An 18,804-nucleotide genomic window follows, 5' to 3' on the forward strand; every position below is an offset into this window, starting at 1 on the left:
GTTGCGTACCCAACTTAAAGCGCACAAACGAACACACACACACACCACACACATGCACACATGTATTACACGCGCCTATATGCAAACAAAAAGCACACACACACACAGCACTCACAACATCACTAGATATACACCCAACTCAAGCATACAAACACTGCCGCGCACATCGGTAGCATGTCTTCTTTTGATCTTTTTTTTCTTGATTCGAGATGGGGAACAACCACACTTCACCTATGTAGTGCGTGTGTTTGTACATGTGCGTGCATGTGTTCACGTGCAGTATAGAAATTTTTCGGGAAAACGGTAGAACCCTCCCTGCTAGGCAAAAAACACAAGCGCGCGTCCGTATGTAAATACAACGTGCACGCACAGAACTCAAGAGGCAGAGGAAGGCCACTGCGGTAGATTATGCGACCGTTAAGGAACTGAGATCGCGCTACACACTTCTTCGGGGTGAAGAGCTCGCGCTGTTGAACCTTCTTCGCTTCGAGTGCAGTGGCGGAGGAGACGCCTCGGTTCGTTGCTGCATGCGGCCGCGTCATCGTGGAAGGCGTACGTGACCGGCATCGCTACGCCCTCATATCGGCCCCGAAGCTGCTAGCCCGCCGCAGCGATCTCCACCCTCTCTTCTTCGCCACATCGTTTCTTCTTATTCGCCCTCTTCTTCGCCGACGTCCATGCAACAACTCTTCGCGGCGGTTGCGGACGGCACGGCGCACACACTCACGCCTTCTTCGAAAACGCCGTCACGAGTTATGAAAGTCGCGCCGAGAAAAAAAAAAAAGACTGCTCGGGTCTTTCGAGAGAAGACGGCATCCATTTTTGTGTGTTTGCTTCTTCTATGTGCGTTTCCGAAGACTCCGTCTCTTACGAGTACGCCGAGGAGCGGCGACAAAGGTATGCAAGCGGAGGGTATATACGACGCAGCAAAGTGCACGCTGTGGCCCATGGCCTCCGAGATGGCGGGTGCGCGGCCTGCCGCGCGCCCGCTATCTTGGAGGCTATGTCTGAATCTTGTGTGTTTGTTTCTTCTATGGGCGTTTCTGAAGACTCCGTCTCTCGTGAGTACGCCGAGCAGCGGCGACAAAGGTATGCAAGCGGAGGGTATATACGACGCGGCAAAGTGCACGCTGTGGACCATGGCCTCCGAGATGGCGGGTGCGCGGCCTGCCGCGCGCCCGCCATCTTGGAGGCTATGTCTGAAGCTTGTGTGTTTGTTTCTTCTATGGGCGTTTCTGAAGACTCCGTCTCTCGTAAGTACGCTGAGCAGCGGCGACAAAGGTATGCAAGCGGAGGGTATATACGACACAGCCAAGTGCACGCTGTGGACCATGGCCTCCGAGATGGCGGCGCGCGCCCGCCATCTTGGAGGCTACGTTTGAAGCGTAGTTTCCTAAAGCTAACAAGAAAAGACTGTGCTGCTGCGATCGTTCAGCGACCATGAGAATGATGGGTAGTACACGGATTAGCCCAACCATCGTGCTTGCGGGCCTCGGGCGCATTTGTGGCTCCAATTGTTTTTGTCTTCTGGTTCTGTTTCGAATCAAAGAACGGACAGTGGTAAACGTCGTGAGCCGATTTCAAGTGGTGAGCCTAAAAGGTTCAAGTGCGACTGCCCAAGACTTTCTGATGTTCGTTTCGTGACAAAGCAACTTAAGGCCACGCGAAGTCAACCGAAGCCCGAAATACGAAAATTAGACAAATCCGTGCACTAGCCATCATTTTTATATGCTCGCTGAAGCGCCGTGCGTTGCAGCTCCCGTAGACACTATAGCGTCAATGTTCCTTCATGTATCCATAGGCAACTCTACGCTTTGGACGGGAGTATTGGGATGCGAGTTCAGTCTACTGGAGCAAGTATACGGAGGTGGCCCAGGGGTATAATAAGGCATGATCATGATAGGTCATTATCACGATCAGCCAACTTTCGTGGCCACTGCGAGGCCTCTCACAACTACTCCCAAGTCACCCTATTTTGCAGGAGTTGGTTGCATTTTATTCCGGCGAACTCCTTAGCTTCACCGCTCCATCCAACTCGCTGTTGTCATGGGTGCACTTTATTTCCCCTAGCTTTCTTTCACTAGGCAGCCGTCCAGTTGTTATAAGCATTGGCTTCCACTAATCAGTACTACATATTACGCCACCGGCCAAGTTGCATATCATGGCGAAAGCCTCACGTGCCTCATAAAACAGGAAAATTGACCGGCGTCTCGTGTCGGCGTCCCCCGTGGTGGTGGTGGTGTTGAAAAGCGGGGTCAGCCTGGCCTAAAGGGTCGGCAATCGTTCCACCTGAGCATCTCCTAAATTGAAGGGGAGACGCCAACCCGAGTGATGCCAAAATCATGATCACGTGACGGCATCATAACTCGCCAAGTTTTGCGACGTCATTGTGACGTCATTTTGAATCCACTGTAATGTTCGATAAACGCTCGCTGATTTAACCGGCCCGGGAACCCGCACGTGGCTTTCCCGGTGGTAGTCACATCATTTCTCACTATTTCTTTCTTACTCAATACTATCCAACGCTCTTCCATCTACTCTAGCACACGCTCCCCCATCCATTCGCTAAACCACCTATCAATACTCTCCATTAAATTACAAACTATCTGTATCATTCTACTCATTCACATCCCCTACCCATAGTTTCGCAAAATTAACTAGAGGGCGCTCTGGCGCTGAGATCGTTCAGCGACCATGGGAATGATGGGTAGTACACACATTTGCCTAGTCTTCGTACTTGCGGGCGGCGGCGAATCGTACTTGCGGCTTCGTTTATTGCTGTGTTTCAGTTTTGTTTTGAAAGAAAAAACAAACAAACCCTTTTGAACTTAGAGACTTGATTCGAAATAGTAAGCTTAAAAGAATAAGGTTGTGAAGTGCAAACGGTGAACATTTGCTAATTTATGTTTTCGTGAAAAAAACAGCTCCAAGCCACACGAACACACACGGAGCCAGAAGCAGGCCAGAAGTACGAAAATTAGACAAATGTGTGTACTACCCATCATTCCCAAGCTCGCTGAAGCGCTGTGTGTTGCAACTCCCATAGACACTAGCGCCAGAGTTCCCTCTAGTAAGTATTGAGGGAAACTCTATGCCCCTACCTTACCTCTCTTCCAAATTCTAACCCCAAGCCTGCGGGAAACTATGCCCCTACCTTACTTCTCTTCCAAATTCTAACCCCAAGCCTGCGATACAGTATAGTGGAGCAGGTGGGTTCTCCCATGGTGCTCGCCCATCCTCTCCCTGTGAATCCATTGTAAAAACATGTGGCGACGTCATGCAATGACGTCGCCATGCTTGGTCTTTGCTTGGCCAAGCATGATGTGCCTTCGGTCATTGCTTGGCCAAAGCGGTGGACCGATCCCGGGTGCCGTGCAAAACAACGCGAGGAGAGCAAAGGGCTTAATTTCTCCGATCTTGGAGGCATTCCGATACCACGTTAGAAACCTTTCACAAAAAAAAAAAAGGGGGGGGGGAGGGGAAGGGAGGCGTGGATTCAATACACCGCCTTAGAAAAAATAATGTATCTGTCACCTTTGAGTGGACTGAGGCAGATGCCTAAGAGACCCTGCGAGTTTTTTCGCTTAATATCAACCACACTAGATATCAAAGATATCACTGATATGCCACAGCCCATCAGTTCTTTGTTCTCCGACCCATACTGCCGTGCTCCAATCTCTTTGAAGTTACGCCTACCATTTTGCGCTCCATTTGGCGCTGCGCAGTCTTTAACTTTTCTGAGTTAAGTCATAGCAAACTACGGCGTAGCGACTGCCAAATGACGAACGCACTATAGGGGCTGGCGCCAACCGTTTCTGTGATATCACTTATTCGTGTAACGCGCGGTCGGCCTATTCGTATGCCGAGAATTGCGTGACCAACAACGAAACAAGGCGGCGGCAGTTAAAGTGTGCTACAGATTGCGCTAGTTCTGGCGTCTACAATCCGAGCCTTGAAGCGAGGCTAGCTAATCAGCCTCCATGTGACCAAGTCAGTCGGGATCCCCATCCATTTTACTGTATCGAGAGATCTACTCACGCTATACTCCATCCTTCCTGACACGCTGTAATTACACGGTAAAAGAGCAAAGTATCGAAATGTGTTATACAGAGTGTGCAAGCTAATGACGCTGTCGAGTGAGCGTCCAAGTGGATTGCGTTAAAACCTCCATTTAACGAAGTCAACCACACCAGTCAATTGACTTCATGGACAACACGCTCGAAAGCACAGATGAAATCTTTACGCCAATGCGGTGTTTTTCTGAACTGTAGACAGATTATCGACGCAGTAACGTAGTCAGAAACCCATCAAAATCAATTAATGTTTATTGTCTGTCTGTCTGTCTGTCTGTCTGTCTGTCTGTCTGTCTGTCTGTCTGTCTGTCTGTCTGCCTGCCTGCCTGCCTGCCTGCCTGCCTGCCTGCCTGCCTGTCTGCCTGCCTGTCTGTCTGTCTGCCTGCCTGTCTGTTCGTCTGTCTGTTCGTCTGTCTGTACGTCTGTCTGTCTGTCTGTCTGTCTGTTCGTCTGTCTGTTCGTCTGTCTGTACGTCTGTCTGTCTGTCTGTCTGTCTGTCTGTCTGTCTGTCTGTCTGTCTGTCTTTCCGTCTGTCTCCCCGTCTGTCTTTCCGTCTGTCTCCCCGTCTGTCTGTCCATCCGTCCGTCCGTCTGCCTGTCTGTCTGTCCGTCCATCCACCTGCCTGCCTGCCTGCCTGCCTGCCTGCCTGCCTACCTGCCTGTCGTACATTCTGGGGCAAAAAAAGTCATTCGACTTTTTTATGAACAAGAGTTACGGCTTGCCACGTATTTGACTCTCTTTAAACATGCACGTTAACTCTCTTTGGAGGTCATTATACTCTCTTCGAAGAGTGATGCCACTCACGAGAGAGGTAACGTATATAGCTCTTTAGAGTCGTATACGTGGCAAGCCAGAACTTTCAAAAAAAAAGATTCATTTCCTTGGGGTGCAAGCACGTACACTACAACGAATATGGTGATGATGCAGATGATGCGATGATGACGACGATGAATTGTGCTGACGTCATGAAAGCGATCCGGCAAAGCACGACTCAAACGAAACAAAGGCGAAAGCTAACTGCACTACCAAAAGAGTCATCTGACTGTTTGCGAGTGCTGACTTTACGTGTACAAGACTCTCTTTAGGGAGTCATGAGAACTCTATTTTGAGATCATTATACTCTCCTCCGCGCTCCGTGTGTGTGTACTGTCTCTCTTCGTCCGTGTCGTTTTCGCGCCTTAAGCTGCAAACTCCTCAGACAGTTCTGGCATCTAAAGGAGAGTTAACGTGTCTAACTAAAGAAAGTCCTACATGGGGGAAATCAGGAGTCACCGTAAAGAGTAATGTATAATCCTTTTTTTTTATGGTGCACAAGAAACTGCTTCCGAAAGAAAATTGAAACGCTCCACCCACGACCCAGCAGTCGAGCGGCCGCGGTGCATGGGAGTATTGGAGACGTGTACTGAGTGCCATTCCCGACATGATGAAAACAACTTTCCTAGCTCTTGCTTTTGCTTCACTGCACGTAATTAGCGAGGAGAACCCGACAGAAGACCCCGGTACCCCACACGCAGACGAAAAGCGCGATTACAATAACCTCCGCACTTTAGTGCACCGAGAGAGTCTCCTGTACCCACACGCCCTCCCAATAACACCTTCCTTCTAGAGACGTAACGCGCGGAGTAATACATTCGGCACTCGTTTCTCTTCATCGGGGATAATAGCGCGAGGGAACGTCACGTGATCAGAGGGAGACGTGAGCGCGCATATTTACTCAGCCTGCGCTTCAAAGACGCGCGTGAATGATTATAGAGCGTGCGCGAGGCGTTCTGCGTATATATTTCAGTACGCAGGAGCAAGGACCACTGGAATACATTGCAGCGAGGCGCAAGAACGAATGGTTGTGCGACGGCGCCATATCTGTGTTTCCCTCACGAGCTCTGTAGCATGGCGCTTACACAGCATTCGCTTCGGCCTTATTTTTTTTTTATCGATAAAGAAAGATATTGTTACACGACATCGGCAACGAGAGAGCATCAGGTAGACGACGAAGACGACGAATGCGATCGGGCTCGTGTTGTTGTCGCTGTTGTACCTCCATCTTGGCAGCGGCTGCTTCTGACTATCCTAGTATATTTTGTAAATATATTAATTTCATCCATTCTCTCACCCCCCGTGACCTTTGGAGGAGGTGCGGGGTATCAATCCCAGTACCCCTCGCAAACCTGCCAATACAGGACAGAAGTCGCTAAAGGCACCGTGGAGGATTCGAAGGGCTTAAATGTGAGCGAGTTGATACGTACGCAAATTACTGCTACTACTAACGATAATATCTGGCAATTAACTTGCTTAAACCGCGGTGCCTTTATGAGGCAAGCCGAAGTGGATGGCTCCGGAAATTTCTTTATCATCTGCTGTTATTTAACGTGCACTAACATTGCAGACTAAATGGACATCTCGCATATTGCTTTCATCGAAATGCAACTGCCACGGCTGGGATGAAAACCGCAACTTTCGGATCAGATGCCGCGCCCCGAAACCGCTGTATTATACAAGGCGGACGCACATTACTGAACAGCAGATTGCGAATACGGACCGTCGACGTAACACGACGGTTAAAAGACGCCAACAGACAAGAATTTAAGGAGCAGACGACAACAGACAAGCAAGAGGCGACCTGCGAAGAGAAGGAAATTCAAGGTGCATGCTCCAAACGACGCAATAGGAGTGATGAACGACACCAAAATAGACAGACACGCAATTCCGAGACACAAGACAATACAGGAAAACCGAAGGTGCAGAAAGACGGGTAGCAAACGGCCGACACTGAGACCACACGAGAACAGACGGGAACAGAAGATGTGTCTGAGATAAGACGAGTAATGGTCGACACGGCAGCCGACGAGAACCGAAAATCGAGAAGACGCAAGATGAGCAACAGATTAAACGAGCGCGGTATAGCGTCATCGGTCCCAACGTTGGTATGTTCCCGTTCCCTTTGTGGAACCCCTTTGGAACCCCTTCGTTCTGCGTTGACGATGAATCTGCACAACTCAAACTATACATGGCCGCTTGCGCCACACTTTCCAAGTCCCGAAACGCCACTGTATAGACCGATCTGAAAGCTACGAGACGCACTGGCTTGATCCTGACCGTCTATAGACGGTTTCAAGGTCACAAGCGTTGTATACCCAAAAGAACCTCATTTACCAGCTACTAACGTCAAAACCGAAAGCACGTTTTCAATTTCTTTTCAAGCGTAAGGAAACTCTATTGTTTTTTACATAAAAGAAACGTGCGAAAATGTACAAGAATATATCTTGTAAGCTTTATGTAGCTCAAAAGAACATTTATTCGAATATATTTTGCCAAATGGGGGAAGGAAAACAAGGAAAAGCTCTTGCGATCCACCAATGCTATTAAAGCTCATCGGTGAACAATACCGGAAGTCATCAAGGGGCTGTGTTTGTAAACCTTGAAAGGGTCTATAGACACTTCGCAGTGCGACCAGCACAAACAAACGTTTTTCCAGAATTATATTGGTTGGCCACTGGCGGTGGTCTGCCTGCTTTCTACGACAATGATATATATATATATATATATATATATATATATATATATATATATATATATATATATATATATATATATATATATATATATATATATATATATACGTATTCGCGGCTTACTGCAGGAATAGCAAAGCCGGCGAGCGGCGAATGAAGATGGGGTGAGAGTATACGTAACAGAAAAAACGAGATTGCAGCGGGAGATTAAAAACGCTCTATCAAACTTCTTCTTGCCCGACGTCGGTGAAAGAGCGGCCGAATATATTAGAAGAAAGGAAAAGGCTAAAAGAATTCTATAGAAAACAAAAAACCCACGCGCGCACGCACGCGCCGCTGTTCGCAGACTCTCACCAGAGGGCGGGTCTTCTCCTGCAGAGGTCATTAGTTCGATCGGAATTCCCATCTCATCTCGAGAGGATACCCGCCACGGCGCAGCTACGCACACACTACACATTCACCACACGAAGACAAAAAAGTAAGCTAACCAGAGACCAAAATAAGAGAAAGAGAGAGAGAGAGAGAGAGAGATAGAGACAGAGAGAGAGAGAGAGAGAGAGAGAGAGAGAGAGAGAGAGAGAGCAATACACTGTGACCGAAAGAACCACGGAGATGCTAGCTGGGTAAGCAAGATAATTATCTTGCTTACGAACTCGGTCTATTGGTTCTGTAGAACCAATACACCGAGGTCTTTAAAAAAAAAAACAAGCTGGAAGAATAAAATAAAAGATGGCTTCCGAGATAGGGTGAAGCGGTTCGTCCTTTGAGACGATTCAGCAGCAGACCGCGCGCACTTTTCTGAAGCCGAGCCAAAGTCAAAGCCGAAGCCGGTGTCTGTTTTTCTTCTGATGGGGGGGGGGGGGGAGAGGAGGGGCGCAGGGGGCAAGTGAGCTAGGGAGAAAAGTTCGTTAAGGACTGTTGCGTCGCATGGAGACACGAGTATGCACAGTATTCTATAGAAAGATGCACCACCACCCAGACTATAGTTATGTATGTACGCGCATCATCACCCCACCAATTGAATGCAGTGAAGCAAAAGTAATTTCCATACAGAAGTGAGGCGTGAAGTTAAATATTAAACAGACGCTGTACCGAATCGCACAGAAAACGATAGCGGAAACGACAACAATGTATTTATAAAAACCCGCGTTATGTGTTAGGAGAAGGATTCTACATATAGGAGGGAAAATTCCGTGCTTAGGAAACATTTCGTGGAACACCAACTCTGGAATCGGTTCACGAAAGTGGTCATGTGAATGTTTCACTCCTAGAATGTGTAATTAGGGCTTGATAATGTGAAATTGTCGCGGTTCTTACGACCCGAAAATGCAGATATGAATACGAGAGAAGCAATAGTTGAGGGTTCTGAAAATTTCAACTGTAGCTGGTGTTGTTTAACGTGTAATTGAATCTAAGTACTCGAACCTTTAGCCCCGCAGGGCGCGGGTTCGAATCCCGGCGGCGGCGGCTGCATTTCCGATGGAGGCGAAAATGTTGTAGGCCCGTGTGCTCAGATTTGGGTGCATGTTAAAGAACCCCAGGTGGTCTAAATTTCCGGAGCCCTCCACTACGGCGTCTCTCATAATCATATAGTGGTTTTGGGACGTTAAACCCCACATATCAATCAATCGATCGAGCCTCTACCATTTTGCCCCTCGTGTAATGCGTCCACCGCATCCGGGATTTGACCTCGCAAGCCTTCCTGTCCCGCCCCGCTGCGGTGGTCTAGTGGCTAAGGTTTTCGGCTGCTGACCCGCAGGGCGCGGGTTTGAATCCCGGCTGCGGCGGCAGCATTTCTGATAAAGGCGGAAATGCAAACGAAGAAGAGGAGCTTCCTGTCACCACGCGAGCCCCATAACCACTAGGCTGCTGCGCAGGGTATCAAGGTCAGTTCGGAAATGGCAACGGCATCGCCATCAGTGAAGCCCTCTCGCGGTCCCAGCTGCCACTACAAGAAACGCCGATATTCGGTCTTTACAAAGAAAGAAAGAAAGAAAGAAAGAAAGAAAGAAAGAAAGAAAGAAAGAAAGAAAGAAAGAAAGAAAGAAAGAAAGAAAGAAAGAAAGAAAGAAAGAAAGAAAGAAAGAAAGAAAGAAAGAAAGAAAAGTCTTCGTGTGCCACGCCCAGGAGACGAATATATTGGGTTCAATTTACGACCGCGCGAATGAGATTGCAACGAGAGAGAAAGAAGGAAAGAAAGAGAAAAGAATAAAGCAGTAAAACGCCGATCAGATTGAAAAAAATAATGAAAGACTAAAGGCATAAGAGCAAGACGTGACGACAACAAACAAGCAAAGCAGGTCGTACTCCCTAACAACAAATTTCGTATGCCTCGCTAAGCAGCCGACTGAATAAAAAAAAAACTTAAAAAATCGGAATGATAGTAATAAGGAAATAGACATAGGCTGTATGTAGATAGCTGACAGTTCAACAACAGTTTAAGAAAGAAAAAAACCGGCGCCAGAAGGAAACAGCGAGGAGAAACGTTATTACAGCGTTCGACCAAAGTCATTTGCGTGTCAATGTGTTCGAAATTGAAAAAAAAAAGAGGAAATAATAAAAGTCGACCACGCACTCACTGTAAGCGCGCACGCACGCATAGTGCGACGACGGAGGGGTCCGGCAAATAAAAAAAAAGAAAGTAAGCAGAAAAGCCAGAAACACGCGGAGTAGTAATTAAAGTGCGGAATTGGGACGTGTACACACACATTCGGCCCGAGGCGACGCGATCACGCGTTGCCGCGCAATTCGGTCTCTCGATAGATCTATATATCTCGGTAGCCCGGAGAAAGCGCGGAATTAATTAAAGAAGCGAAAGAGGGTTAAAAGTGAGGCAGAAACGCGTGATAACAGCGAAGATAATCGAGAAAAGGTGTACAAATCATCCGATAAGGAGGGACACGAAGGGACACAAGCACACGCGAGTGAATTATACTATGTAGACTTCCTCCTGAAATGTGTGTTTTTTTACTTTTCACACTACACGGGCGTGCATTGCTCGCGAATCAAATGGGCAAAACACACCCCTCCCCCTTCCACAGATCGAGAATAGGAACGCACTAAGAAATACTTTGGTGGCTTTTAATAAGGACCACCATAACGAAAAAAGCCTGCTAGAGCACAGAAATTGGCGGACTATGCAAAGCGAACTGGGAGCGCGGGGGTAAACACAGACACAAAGCAAAGAAGAGGCACAACCAAAGAGGAGGCACACGTGCTGTGTGCCTCTACTTTGCTTTGTGTCTGTGTTTACCCCCGCGCTCCCAGTTCGCTGAACCATCATGAATTACCAACTAGCCCACCTTTCCATCCTATTGCAATCCTATTCTAAGCAGCCTTGGCTATTACACGCTACCGCCGTTGTGTGCTCATGGAAAAGAGGCTTAATAACACGTTTCCGCGTAACTCGTTTACTATACGTGAATCAAGAACTTCTCGATGCACGGAGTTGTGATTTCGGGCAATGTTCACCAGAAGGAACTCCGGCGCTGCAGTCGTTAAGTCATGACGGGAATGATGGTTAGTTAGCACACGGATTCGCCAGGTCTCCGTAAGTACGGCTTGAAGCGCACTTGTCTCACTGTTTATTGTGTTTGGGCGCGTACAAATATCAGCGCAACTTCAAAGACCACACTCTGTAAACTCGCAGACGCAGTTTTTTTTTGTTTGCCAGTGAAGTCTGTGAGTTGTAGAGGCTTCCATTAAACATTGACACTTGCGCGTGAAAACACTTTTCGATGTTGGATGATGAGAGCGTCGGGAACACGTCATGACCGCATACAAAGCGACTTCTCGGTAAAATGTCTGTCGGCCGAGCTGCAACTAAGACTCGACCACAGCAACAACAGCCGCGCTAAACATTTGCTGACAAGCTAGTTGGTTATCCATAGTTCACAAGTACAAAAGCACTAACGCAAGAAGACGCGAGCAAGACACAGCAAATAGTGCTGTGTCCTGCACCCTTTTCGTGTCTGGCTACGTATGTGCGGGTAGACTGATGAACTATAGGCAACGATACAGAGGCACCTCTGCGCCTAACCTGCTGGCTTTCCATCCACCATCCGGATGCAAGGCATATATATGGAAGCCAGCAGAGATACGTTTTGCAGATGTTATAAGTAAAAAATGAGACGTCGGAATAAACAATAACAAAAGGAGCGCTGTAATAACGACGGCCACCAGCAGCACCTAGAGACCTCTGGTTTGCCTCGTTCTGAGTCGTTGCGGCAAGCCCCACAACGCTGACTGGCTGTGGAAGGGCCCAGCACTAAAACGTCTGCGCCATCGCTTCTTCCACCTTCTCCCTCTCTTCCTCGCGTGTACAGACGTACCGGTCGCGTGAGAGGGGTCTACCTGTCACATCACTTCTGTCGGCTCCCGCCGTATAATAGGGCGGACAGCGGCGGCTTCGCAAGAGCTACGCAGGAAAGAAGTTGAGAGAGAAAAAAAGAACGGGGGGAGGGCCAGTTTTGCATCCGGATTGTCAATCAAAACGGCCTGCCACCAACACTGGATGGAAGGTAGGAGGAAGAGAGAGATGGCAGCGGTTTCGGGATGATGCCTTCTGCTGCTTTGCTTTGCCTGCCGGCTTCGGCTTTGGCTAGGCCCGACGTACGCGTATACGTGGTCGGGGTCAGCAGGACGTTCACCTCTGGTGCGAACAGACACACGCGCAGAGCCGCTGAGCCATTCCTGCATGCAACCGCACCCCTCCCTTCAGTACCATACAACTCGGTCCTAAACGAGGTTAGAGTTGCGGAGACGACCACGCCGAAAAGAGAAGACGACGCTACCGCCACCTAGCAACGAGCGACGGAGTAGAATGACAACAAGATGAAAAGGAACGAGTCGGTGCAGAGAGGACGCAGACCTGGCTGTACAGAGACGAGAAGCTATATAGATGAGTGCTTCTTGGTTCCTTTGGAGGCATGCGTTGGGAGACGAGGCAGAGGGCAAGGCAGTGGTATAAATATCTGGCGTTGAGAGGACGGTGTGGTTGGAGTTGGAGAAGAACGCCAGCAGCTAGAGCGCCACATGAACGGAAAACCAGTCAGAAGAAGACGAATAAGCAAGTAGAATAAGTCGTAGGGTCTGACGTCATCCCGCTCACCATGCCGTACCACAAGCTTATAACAACGAACACGAAAGAAAGCAGGTTGTGAAAGGTGAAAGAAGTTAGAAAGTTCGTGTAAAAGTCTTCTAGGCCCTTTTCTCTTGCTACAAAAAGTCTACAGTCTGTCTCAAGTCGCTGCGTTCAGAGAATTCCACTGACCTGCTGCTAAGTACTACTCCCTCTAAAATTTACGAGGACAGCTCGGGTTTGTTATTTATCCGAAGTTTATTCCGAAACCAAGTGAATGACAGAGATAAGTGAAGCCATAAGAACAACGCTGACTTACAGCCTACTTTATGACGGTAGCAGAGTCACAGATATATGTACTCACGAGGTGCCTAGCCCAGTAAAAAGAAATACAACACGGAGAACAATCATAACAAGCAAGCCAGTAGTGCTTGCGGTACTTGGCGGTACGGCTTTAGCGTCTTTTATCTTTCCCATTCGCACTTTTACTAAACTTGCTCTCTCCGCACAAGGATTCTTTTGCCTATGGTTAATGCACTGTCGTACTCATGCCGGGCTGCACGAGACATACACAGTGCGCAAGACATCTACAGCTATTTTACAGATTGCCCTCGACTTGGTCCTGCAAGGCACGCACTTGGTCCTCTGAACGACCAGCAAAAGAGAACACCTCTAACTTCACGGGACATGAACCAAGTCCACGTCAAGCGTAATTTTCCAACTCGACCGGAGGGAACAAGCAGCTGCCACGCAGGGAGCACGGAATCCCACATGGGCTGCAGACTCAGCGGTGTCCAAGCGCACTTGCAACGTGCGAAAAGCCACAGCCACAAGTCAAGGCGCGGACAGAGCACAAGAAAAAAAAAATACCCCTAACAAATAGGAACAAGGCCTAGTTGTTCCGAGAGATGCATGGCCTGGCTATAGCTGCGCGCGGCAAATCGTGGCCCCACGGCCGCCATCGAGACCGGGAAACCAGACTTCGCAGCGGGGGGGTTTCTGCGCTGCGCGAGACTTCTCCAGGAGCCAGAGGTTCCCGCGACGGGAGGTGGTGCACGCATGACGCAGCTTATTTCGACGTTCTTTCTGTTCTTCGACGGTTCTTTTTTTTTTTTGTTCTAAGCGCACGCAGGTATACTGCCGGGATATGGCGCGGCTTGTACTCCACTCCCCCTAGCAATATCTCCACGGTGGCGCCAGAGAGTCGCGACTGCAGTTGCGAATGCGAAAGGCACATGGACAAATCGCCTTGGCCACAGCGTGCAGCCGCATTCCAGTACACCTCTTTGCCCTGCATTTGCGCGCCAACCGCGGGCAGGGATGGAAAGACGAAGAGAACCGTGAAGAGGTAGAACAGTCTGTAGACTGCGCCAGGGGCGGACTTAAATGTCACTATACTGATCCTTTAGGGTTGCTGCTTTTTATCTGTTATAATCGAACGAATGGCGAAGTAGACTCTACATCATCGACTACTAGACATCGCAATACTAAAGCTGACTACTAAGCTTGGCCTTCGGCTGCCAGCGCCATCCTGGGCGGAGCCTACAGGTTGAATTAAGGTTCGGAATGGCCCCTTCTTAGCCTCCTCAGGATATGTTTAATAAAGTCAGTCTCTCTCACTCAGCGAATTTCATCCTCGCCCGTGACACGCCACCAGATCTTGTGCTGATCAGCTTGTGCTATACGTGACGTGTCGCAGTGTTCCGGAAGCAGATCGCAACAATCAACATCACAGCGATCGTCATCATCAACAAGAGCAGCAGCAGCAGAAACTAAACAGCATCAAGCAGCGATAGCACAGCGCTTCGAAAGCGCGAAGCCCATTCTCTCAGTTGTGACACGCGTTGAAGTTCCGAGGATTCTTTTGGGCCTTGTCATGTAGTGTGAGAGACTCTCGCCTGTTGTTTTACAGCGTAATAGCCCGCGGAATAAGAGCTCCGGGAACGCATTCTTCGAGTGAAACTAGTGTCTCTAGCCTTCTAAGAAACTCGAAAGAAAGAAAGAAAGAAAGAAAGAAAGAAAGAAAGAAAGAAAGAAAGAAAGAAAGAAAGAAAGAAAGAAAGAAACGTCGTCCTCAAAATCTCTGGGCGCCTTGCTCCACAGCAATCTCCTCGACTGCCACCTCAAATCAAACAAAACCAAAAAAAATCTCCATCAACAGGCAAAAAAATCTTGCTCCGACGCGCGTGCACGGCCTTACCCAGGCGCCTCACACACCGTCATTTTCCATCCGCCTCTCTATATTTCCCGACTACATGAAAGCGCCTCGCGGCGCACTTGCCATCAAAAGCGCACGCCCTGTTGTAACATGCGCGCTCGGCGGCTTTGCGCATGGCCCGAAGCCGGCCCCGTCAACGCAGTCCCCATTCGCCGTCCGCGGAGGTGAGGGCCGCGCAACTCTTGATTACAGTGCTTGTCACTCACTCGTGCCAGTTGCCGGTGGGCGTATCGGGGATGCGCGCTGCGTTCTTTGGCCGCGTCGAGGCGCCTCTTTCGGACGCGATCTGATGCGGCTCGGCCCGTCCCTGGAGGTGAGCTTGAGCGATGGCGCGGTGCGCGTCGTTACAAAGAAATAAAGCGAGGGAGCCGGCCCTGCCTCTTGTCTCGATTTCTTTTTCGTGCCCTTTTAGACCTTGTCTTCTTCGTTCTGTACTTATCGTTATCTGCTTATCCGTGCCTTTCCCATCTTCTTCTTCTTCTTCTTGACCTTCGCCCATAGCACGGTGCCATCGGAGGGGATTGGCCGAGTAGAAGGTGTATTATTCTCAAAGTTTCTGTAATATACAATTTGTAGGCCTGATAGGTAATTGTGTTTATTTGCTTATGTGAAGGGTCGATTACTAGTAATGAAATATTTATTGCTCAGCAAATTCAGAAAGATACTTTTTAATCTATCTTATTTTCGTATCCCTATTGCACGTGTACTTATGATCATCACCTTCATTGTATCCATGCTCTTCTTCCTTCTCATCCATACATTTTTTTTATTGTTCTGCTCTGCAAGCTTCTTCATCAGTAAGATAACCCGCCTTTCTCTACGTCGAATTCACCGCCAAAGGCATATGTTATCGCGGTGGCACGCATCTGTAGAGGTATCTACGGTCAGTCGTAATCCCAGCAGTGAGACGAGCCTCCACTGCAGCTCGGCCTACACGAACCCGACAAGGTCGAGTCACCAAGTCAAATCCAGTGAGTCGCTTGTAAGTCCGGAAACCAGTCGTGTCGCGTTCATCTAGACGGCTTTAGTCGGATCAGTTGAGCGGCCGCCAATCGGAGTTGAGTCACCGAACCTACTGATAGTTCCTTTCGGCATATGTTTTAGCCAAGACGCGCATGCGGTCGGGTCGACTCGGGCTCGTTCTCTAAGCTCGACTTGTCACTCGACACGATGACACCAAGTGCCTGCAAACTGTGCCTGCGTGTGATGCGACGAATGAGTCCTCCCCACGCACGTATAAAAGAGTTCAAAGAGTGTTTTAGTTTTGCCTCATCTTTAGGCAAGTTCTAATCGAGAAAGAGCACCTGCTTTGTTTTGGACACGCCCAGGTCGCCAGCATCTAGAAATGCAAACGTGTGCCACACTGATTCAGACGACTTCGACAGGCATGTGGAAGATACACTGACAGTAAGCCTTTCTCGGCAGGACTGGCTCCAGAAATGTCTGAGAAACATTCTTTCTGTACAGAAATGTTTTCATCGTATATCGATACAGCAAAGGCCAAACCCCAACGCTACGTTTACTGAAGTCATAACGCCGAAAACACCTGGACCGAGGAAGAGGCAAGTCGCTACAGAACACATATATAGTAGATCGCAGCAGGACGAGCAAATTCGTCTCCATACTTATTTGACCATCTTCGTACTTCTTTAGCGCTAAGGCGTCGCCGACTCGCTGTTCGCGCGGTGTGTACTTATCAGTTATTCGAACGACCACCTCGTGCAGGCCAGCCAAATGCAGCCGTCCGGTTGACGGTTCCCCGCCACTGACCAGCAAGAACAAAAAGAGGCGAAAAGAGACGCCAGGAATGAACAAAGAGAGAAAGAAACGAGAGTATGGCTTCCCATGGCGCGAAGGTATAATGCGGACTTTCCATGCGCGAAGGCAAAAAAAAAAAAGAATAACAGGGAAAGCGAAGTACAAATATGCAAGAACCCGAGGCAGCGCTGCGGTTGCTGCAACGTCCCGGGACGCTAGGGGGCGTAGCCGTCACCGCGGACACAATGGCGGCGGAGAGGCCGACGCTCAAACTAAGCGTGACGTGACGTCTCTGTGACAGGTACCCATCACGACCTGCCGCCCGGGCCTGAGAGAGAAAAAAGAAAAGGTTCCGACTGTGGTTGTTTTTTTCCCGGCGTGCGTACCTCTTCTTTCCTTTTTTACCTCATTTATTCTATGTATTCATACGCTATCTTATTCCTTTCTTTTTCTTTGTTTCGGAGTTTCCTAGAGGAGGCCTTGCTTCAGGTCGATGAGCAAAACAAGCAAAAACGCAGAAGAGAATGCGCTGCGACGCACCAGCCTTAGCGATGGAAGAAGCGAAACAGGTACGCGTTTCCGGAGGCCGTTGCGAACACAAAAAAAGCCAAGGACTCGCGTTCGAAGAAGGAACGCTGGAGAAGAAGAGGGCACCTATGGCGCTCTTCTGGAGGCCACACGGAGAATGGCTAGATGGGTTTAAAGAACTTGTAATAAATAGATGGATGAAACTAGCACAACTTGCACAAAGTCCCGCAAGGCTGCGACACTGCAGAGAGAATGGGCACTCAGTTCGTCCTTGTGAAGAGGAGGACGAAGAAAACGCGCACCGGTTCATGGAATTTTTTTTTCCTGGGGGCACCACTCAAACTACTGCCAGCTACAACAGCTTCGTTGTTTAATAAAACAAAGGTAGGCTGTCTCTTTAAGCGCAAAGAGGAGAGCGGAGCGAGTCAGAGAACAAATTGGTGTTAGGGACATCATCGAAATCAACAAGAAGAAATGGACATGAGCAGGGCACGTAGCACACAGATAAGATAGTCACTGGTTATTAAGAATAATCGGCTGGATTCCAAGGGAAGGCAAACATTGCGAAGGGGAGACAGAAAGCATAGGTGGACAGATAAGAATAATAAGCTTTGAGCGTGTAACGTGGCCGCAGCCAACACAGCACCGAGTTGACAGGCGGAACATGATTGAAGCTTTTGCCCTTAATGTGAGCGTAGTCAGGCTGACGATGATGATGACTATGCTGTTGATGATTTTTATAATAAACGAGATTAAAAGGGACAAACTGGAACGGAAGAGTGGGTGCTCAAGATCATACTGCACACGCAAGTCCACACTTCTAAAGTGGCATATCTTTTCCCAATATATCCCCACCTAGCTGAACTTCCCAAAAACGACACAAAAGATGTACCATTGCAGCAAGTCAACAGAGCAAGAAGGGGGCAGCCGGTGTTACCCTCACGTCGTGATAAAGGATTAAGCGTAGGCTTTCTAATACTTAAATTTCTGGCGTTTCAAAATCGAACACTGATTGAGCGGGGAAAAAAAGGAACACGCTAGTTTTTGGTGGAAATAATACGCACACTAAGACGTGGGAAACGGGACTCACCTTTTCGAGCTCTAGAAGGTGAAACCTGAGAACTTGTATGGCTTGCACCATCTGGTCCGGGAATGATAAGAGGTGAAGGGGGAGAAAAAACGAGATAACCAGGATCAGTTATGGGCTGATATAGCGGACATCAGTTATCATTTATTGAGAAAAGACATCGGCTGATAGAGCTGGACAGCGAAATACGCGAGGCATGTTGCTGAAAAAGCGGCGAAAGAGTTAGCGAAGCTCGCGCACATCCGCAAGTCACAATGGCTGCCAAAAACAAACGCGCAACACCGCGTAGCAACACGAAAGCTTTGCGGTGTTACCAGCGGTTAATCCATGCCTACATAACCTTGTAGATTACCTTAATCCATCTCGTACATTTAAATAGTTATATTTAGATGACAAAGAGATGATTAATACATCGAAATGTTTTACGTAGATTTCAAAATGATGGCGCCAGCAATTTCATCGTATCACCAGAAGCTCCACGCTTTATTTACGACGCTGACGGAGCTGCACACGCTAGAAATGACATTAAAGGTAACGAAATGCTTTAGAAA

General features: G+C 48.6%; 1 protein-coding gene across 1 annotated transcript in view; it reads right to left on the reverse strand.

Annotated features, from left to right (window-relative positions):
* The window catches only part of LOC142790836 (homeobox protein Meis1-like), a gene marked incomplete at its 3' end in the record, with an annotated part of 110,659 nt that overhangs the window by 13,217 nt on the left and 78,638 nt on the right, over positions 1–18,804 (reverse strand). The window contains exon 5 of the mRNA XM_075885361.1: positions 18,257–18,307. Coding sequence (XP_075741476.1) covers positions 18,257–18,307 — 51 coding nt within the window. The remainder of the gene's footprint in view (positions 1–18,256; positions 18,308–18,804) is intronic.

The sequence above is a fragment of the Rhipicephalus microplus genome, unplaced genomic scaffold (assembly GCF_043290135.1).
Source record: "Rhipicephalus microplus isolate Deutch F79 unplaced genomic scaffold, USDA_Rmic scaffold_132, whole genome shotgun sequence".
Lineage (NCBI taxonomy): Eukaryota > Metazoa > Arthropoda > Arachnida > Ixodida > Ixodidae > Rhipicephalus > Rhipicephalus microplus.